Source organism: Eleutherodactylus coqui, chromosome 10 (assembly GCF_035609145.1).
Source record: "Eleutherodactylus coqui strain aEleCoq1 chromosome 10, aEleCoq1.hap1, whole genome shotgun sequence".
NCBI lineage: Eukaryota > Metazoa > Chordata > Amphibia > Anura > Eleutherodactylidae > Eleutherodactylus > Eleutherodactylus coqui.
In genome coordinates this window covers 63,696,160-63,702,718 of record NC_089846.1, presented here as the reverse complement: position 1 = coordinate 63,702,718, position 6,559 = coordinate 63,696,160, and the positions used below count along the sequence as shown (strand labels likewise).

At 44.9% G+C, this 6,559-nt stretch overlaps 1 protein-coding gene across 1 annotated transcript in view; it reads left to right on the top strand.

The window, feature by feature from the left end:
* The first annotated feature begins 352 nt into the window (after positions 1-352).
* Positions 353-6,559, top strand: part of LOC136581076 (vomeronasal type-2 receptor 26-like) — a 105,212-nt gene continuing 99,005 nt past the window's right edge. Inside the window, exons 1-2 of the mRNA XM_066582066.1 lie at positions 353-421; positions 1,801-1,844. Coding sequence (XP_066438163.1) covers positions 1,834-1,844 — 11 coding nt within the window. The 5' untranslated portion in view covers positions 353-421; positions 1,801-1,833. The remainder of the gene's footprint in view (positions 422-1,800; positions 1,845-6,559) is intronic.

The following is a 6,559-nucleotide window of genomic DNA, read 5'->3' as shown; positions in this document are numbered from 1 at the left end:
TGAGCCAGGAATCATTGACAGCAGGGGTGATGTTGATTGGGTATTTACACACCACAGCATAGAGAGCCCCCACCTCCTACCACAGGGACTGAATAAATGGGCAGGACCACTAGAGATGTAAAAAGGTTCCTTTTTCCTGGAGGCATCTTCAAGAAGTATCCAGATACCAGGGGTTAATTCTGGCTATCCCTGCCGGGGTTTTATACCACCATGTCAGGATTTTATAATTAAGTTCCTACAGCCTACTGGACACATTCATTTTGTGGGTCAGCACGTAGGGCTGATTGTAACCTTTTAAACCAGCATCTACTGGCTTCTTTTGTAGATGGACTTAAGAAGCCATTGCAAAATATCACAGCTGAAGGGGAATCAAAAGAATTTGACAGGAGAAGACGAGGCTGAGCCAGGCAGTCGAAGGGAGGTAAGTATGTTTTTTTGTGTGTTTTTACAGTACTTTTCCTTGATTTTCAGGGAAGGGCTTATACTTAAAGCCCTTCCCTGAAATCAATTAGCAGCAGAATCCTCTACCGCAGCTGACATGTGTTACAGCTGCGGTAGAGAATTAAAGAATTCCTCTGCTGCATCTGCCACAGATGTGGCAGATGTAGCAGCAGGGAATTCTTTTAACTAGTGTATGCACGCACAAGAACACGTTCGTATGAAGCCACCCTAAGTGATATATAGTCTTAGTTAGATCTATGACCAACCATAAAGACCAGACAATTCTGTCAACAGGAATGGCTTGCCGGAAAAATTGTACCAGCAAACCTAGACCTACTGCAGAACAAGTGAAAAGGTTCGTGCCAGAGTCCAAAACAACTAGGCTTGTCCATTTAGTGCACCTTTTCCCTTGTTCTGCAGTAGGTCTAGATATCCTGGTGCAATTTTTAAATTGATCAACATAATGAACTTGGTCTTTTATTGTATGATGACCCACGGGTCACTAGACTGAGTTGACTATGGTGCCTGTCACAATATTCTAGTTTATACATGTTGTTTGTTTGTGAAGTATTTTTATTTTATAATTTATAATAGTAAAAGTTATGTTTTAAAAGGAGTCATGTCAGTGAAGGCGTAAGAAGCTATTGAGGGAGGAACTTATTAAAACCTGGCCAGAGTGGCGTTTGCGAGACACCATTCAATTAGTGTGTGTGGCTAAAGGTGTAGAACAGAATCTGAAATCTAAACCCCGAGGGGTGATGAACTTTCAACCCCTCAAGCAGAGATAAGGAAAAAGGCAGAAGCAACAGACTGGTTTGTTACAATGGCAGGAAAGTGGGACATGTCAAGAGGTAATGTTCAGCGCCCCCTCCCCCATGGGATGCCCCTTTCCCTACGCCCACTGCTCCCCTTCCTCCATCACTCTCTGATGACGCATAGGGCATTGGCAACCCAGCATCCGGTGTGTACACAGTGTCTGTCCTATTATCCGTAGTACCAGCATCTATGGTCAAAGTAGCCTTGGGGGACCGTATACTTGATTTCCTGATAGATACTGGGGCAGTCAAATCCGTAATACACACCGAAAATATGTTTCCCTATGAAATCACTGATGACTGTATTGCATGCATGGGGGTAGATGAAAGAACAGTTAATAGTCACCTCAGAAACTTAGTTTCTATTTCACCCTCTCACAAAATACCTGACTTCTCGCCCCTATGAATTTGTCGGGGGCAGATGTGCTTAAGGCCATAGAAGCAAACATTTCTTTTCATTCAGATGGGACTATTACCTTTCAGTCTCAGATAGATGAACAGCATATATGCATGCCTAATGCTTTTGTTTTCCTTCATTCTGCAGAAGCTGACCCTTGCGAAGGGTACCTGACTCCCTATGGGCAACCAGTAAGAAGAATATTGGTCATAGTAACATAGTATGTAAGGCCGAATGAAGACAATGTCCATCTAGTTCAGCCTGTTTATCCTCCTATGTTGTTGATCCAGAGGAAGGCAAAAACCCCAAGAGGCAGGAGCCAATTAGCCCTTTTGGGAGAAAATTCCTTCCCGACTCCCTAATGGCAATCAGACTAATCCCTGGATCAACCCCTAATAGTTTCTACCTGCCTGTATACCCGGATAAACAATTAACCTAAGATTTATATCCTGTAATATCCTTCCGCTCTAGAAAGACATCAAGTCACCTTTTAAACTCCTCTATGGATTTTGCCATCACCACGTCCTCAGGTAGAGAGTTCCACAGTCTCACTGCTCTTACAGTAAAGAACTCTTTTCTGTGTTGGCGATGAAACCTGCTTTCTTCTAGACATAGCGGATGCCCTCTCATTACCGTCGCAGTCCTGCGCATAAACAGATCATGGGAGAGATCCTTGTATTGTCCCCTCATGTATTTATACATAGTTATTTCATCCCCCCTTAGTCGTCTTTTTTCCAGGGTAATAATCCCAATTTGGATAGCCTCTCTCGGTATTCTAGTCCCTTCATTCCATGTATTAGTTTAGTAGCCCTTCTTTGAACCCCCTCCAGCACTGTAACATCTTTCCTGAGCACCGGTGACCAGAACTGTGTGCAGTATTCCATGTGAAATATGACAAGTGCCTTATATAGTGGGAGAATAATGATCTCATCCCTTGCCCCTATACCTCTTTTAATGCACCCCAGGACTCTATTAGCTTTTGCAGCAGCTGACTGGCATTGGTTACTCCAGTTTAGTCTACAATCCAATAGTACCTCCAGGTCTTTTTCCATATCACTTTTCCCTAGCAGTACCCCATTTAGTGCATATTGGTGACATCTGTTTCTCCTGCCCATGTGCATAACCTTACATTTTTTAACATTGAACTTCATTTGCCATTTTTCTGCCCAAGCCCCCCGCTTATCTAGGTCCATTTGTAGCCTACCTTGTCCTCCGTTGCATTGATTATATTGTATAATTTTGTGTAATCTGCAAATATTGATATTTTACTGTGTAGCCCCTCTTTCAGGTCGTTGATAAATATATTGAACAGAATGGGGCCTAATACTGAACCCTGTGGCACCCCACTAGCAACGGTGGCCCAATAAGAGTATGAACCATTTATTACCACCCTCTGCTTTCTATCTCTGAGTCAGTTCTTTACCCAGATACACGCGTTTTCACCGAGCCCGAGCTGTCTCATTTTATATATCAGCCTATTATGCGGCACAGTGTCAAATGCTTTAGAGAAGTCCAGATATATGAGGTCAATAGACTCTCCCAGGTCCAGCCTAGAGCTTACTTCATCGTAGAAGCTGATCAGATTGGTCATCTCGGAATGATATACTTGAAGCCTGGGGCAGATGTCCTTATTGTTCAGCAATACCCATTTAGTTTAGCGCAAGAGAAGGATATAGAGGAAACAATTGTAGCCTTATTGCAGGCAAAGGCTATTGCAGTTACCACGTCGCCTTGCAATACTCCTTTGTACCGAATTAAAAATAAGGGAAATCCAGTCCAACCAACTACCTACCATATGGTTAATGACCTACGGGCGGTGAATTCTGTAACAGAACTTCTAACATGTATTGTTCCTAATCCTCACACTCTTCTGGTTCAGATTTCAGCTATCTCCACCCATTTTTCAGTGGTGGACTTCGCTAATGTCTTTTTCAGTGTGCCCCTGCCCCCTTTCTCCACAGCCATTCAGCACATCTAGAGCACTACCGGATAATGCACATTTGAAAAGTGAGCCAGGATTGCCGCAGTCTGCATCAGACGGCTTGATTCACAGGGGGTGCCGCTTCATCTAGGGTGCGTTTGAGAATGGTGTTGTAATGTGTGGTGCCCAGGTCGGGGCAAGAGAGTAGAGATATAGGAAATAGAGAAAACTGTAGGATCTCAGCGAAGTTTTGGGTGTCAACAACCAGAAGGTTCCTGTAAGTACGGTGGATAGGAAGATCTGGGGAGATGCTAGGGTGCTTGACCGAGAAAGAGTAAAAAATACTCAGGAAATTTTGGAGGGACAAAGTCTGTGTTAGACCTTTCCTCAGGTTCAGCAAGAATCCTGGACAAGGCATCAGCCTTGCCATTTCTGGAACCAGGCTGGTAGGACACAATAAAGTTGAATCTGGAGAAGAATAAGGCCCATTGTGCTTGTCTCACCGATAGTCTCTTTGCTGTATGGAGAAATTCCAGATTTTATGGTCCATAAGAACTGTTACCACATGATGGGCTCATTCCAGGAAATGTCTCCATTCGGAGAAAGCAACTTTGATGCGTAAAGTTTCTTATTTCCAATGTCATAGTCTATTTCGGCAGGTGATAAGGTCTAGGACAAAAACGCACATGAATGCAACTGCATTTTATCTCCAACATGTTGAGACAAGATAGCTCTTGCAGAAGAGTTGGAGGCGTCTACCTCAATGACAAAAGATAATTCAGGATTTGGGTGGATCAGTACCAGTGAGGAGGTGAAAAGAGTCTTGAGTTTCTCAAAAGCAGTCTGCGCCTCCGAGGACCATGAAAATGCTTACGCTTTCTTGGTGAGGGAGGTGATCAGTAAGATGATCTTGCAGAAATCTTTTATGACTTTTCTGTAGAAGTTTGCAAATCCGATGAGGCATTGCACATCTTTTAAACTTGTTGGAATTGGCCAATAAACGATAGCTTTAATCTTGCGGGGATCTATACAGAAATATTCCAGAAATTGCATCCAGGTTTGTTCAAACTCAGATTTCTCCAGTTTGATATGGAGATGATGTCACGGCTGTCTCTGGAGACCTGTTGTACTACAGGTTCTCTGGAGCTTTCCTGCCCAGGTGTGGGGGATTGGCTTCACGTATGTGTGTCTTCAGTCAGCCAATCACTCTAGGTCAGTACACATAGAAGCTGTCTTGCCAGGTATTGGTGTGTTCAGCTTTCTCTGTTCTCATTTCTCTCTGTGTTGTGTGCAGGTTCTATGTGTGATGGCTGCAAGAAAGGTTTGTGTCTTGTGGTTTTGTTTGGTTATGTCACTGGACTCCTGGTTAGTGTAAAGACTAGCGGTATTGTCGGGAACCATGACAAAGCCCGCTAGCTTCCATATTTTGGACAAAATATCAACTAATACCAGGCATTTATAGCATTAAAGGGGTTGTCCCGAGGCAGCAAGTGGGGTTATACACTTCTGTATGGCCATATTAATGCACTTTGTAATATACATTGTGCATTAATTATGAGCCATACAGAAGTTATAAAAAGTTTTATACTTACCTGCTCCGTTGCTAGCGTCCTCGTCTCCATGGTACCGACTAATTTTCGCCCTCCGATGGCCAAATTAGCCGCGCTTGCGCAGTCCGGGTCTTCAGCAGTCTTCTATGGAGCCGCTCGTGCCAGAGAGCGGCTCCGTGTAGCTCCGCCCCGTCACGTGCCGATTCCAGCCAATCAGGAGGCTGGAATCGGCAGTGGACCGCACAGAAGAGCTGCGGTCCACGAAGACAGAGGATCCCGGCGGCCATCTTCAGCGGTAAGTATTGAAGTCACCGGAGCGCGGGGATTAAGGTAAGCGCTCCGGTAAACTTTCTTTACTTCCCTGCATCGGGGTTGTCTCGCGCCGAACGGGGGGGGGGTTGAAAAAAAAAAAAAAACGTTTCGGCGCGGGACAACCCCTTTAACATCTGCTACTATGTTTGCATATTGGCTGCTGTATAGTATGATTTTTCAGTTCAGTTGTCCCTGTTGGTGGTGGCATGTGTATGTGTCCTAGCCTGGGTGCGTGGATTCCAAGGGCAGCAAGGGCCTAGATCCAAAGACCGCTGGGCTACCCCTTATTGGGGCAATGTTCCCGCTCAGGTTGGTCATCCTCCTTTGTAGAAGATAGGGAGAAGTGTTAATTGGTGGTTGTTTCACCTGGTGCTCCCTATTCTTGGTAATGTTGTTGTGGGCCCAGTGTTCACTAGCCCACTCAAATGTAACAGATGATTCTTTTGGATTCGCTCCAAGACTAGCCGGACATGCCTGCAATATTCCTCAACGTAGTTAGAGAAGGTAAGGATGGCATTGAAATACACCACCACAAATTGATCCAACAGGTCTCGAAATAGATTATTAACAAAGTGCTGAAAGATGGCTGGGGCATTGCAAAAGCGAAAGGCATAACCAGGTATTTAAAATGTCCATATCTCCTTGTAAATGCAGTCTTCCACTCATCCCCTGGCTGAATCAGCAAAAGATTGTAAGTTCCTCTTAGATCCAGTTTGATAAAGATTTTGGCAGAATGGAGTCTCTCCAGCAATTCTGGAATTAAAGGGGTTGTCCCGCGGCAGCAAGTGGGTCTATACACTTCTGTATGGCCATATTAATGCACTTTGTAATGTACATTGTGCATTAATTATGAGCCATACAGAAGTTATCAAAAGTTTTATACTTACCTGCTCCGTTGCTGGCGTCCTCGTCTCCATGGTGCCGACTAATTTTCGGCCTCCGATGGCCAAATTAGCCGCGCTTGCTGGAATCGGCAATGGACCGCACAGAAGAGCTGCGGTCCACGGAGGGAGCAGCCCCCGGCGGCCATCTTCAGCAGGTGAGTATGAAGACGCCGGACCGCCGGGATTCAGGTAAGCACTCTCCGGTTTGTTTTTTTAACCCCTGCATCAGGGTTGTCTCG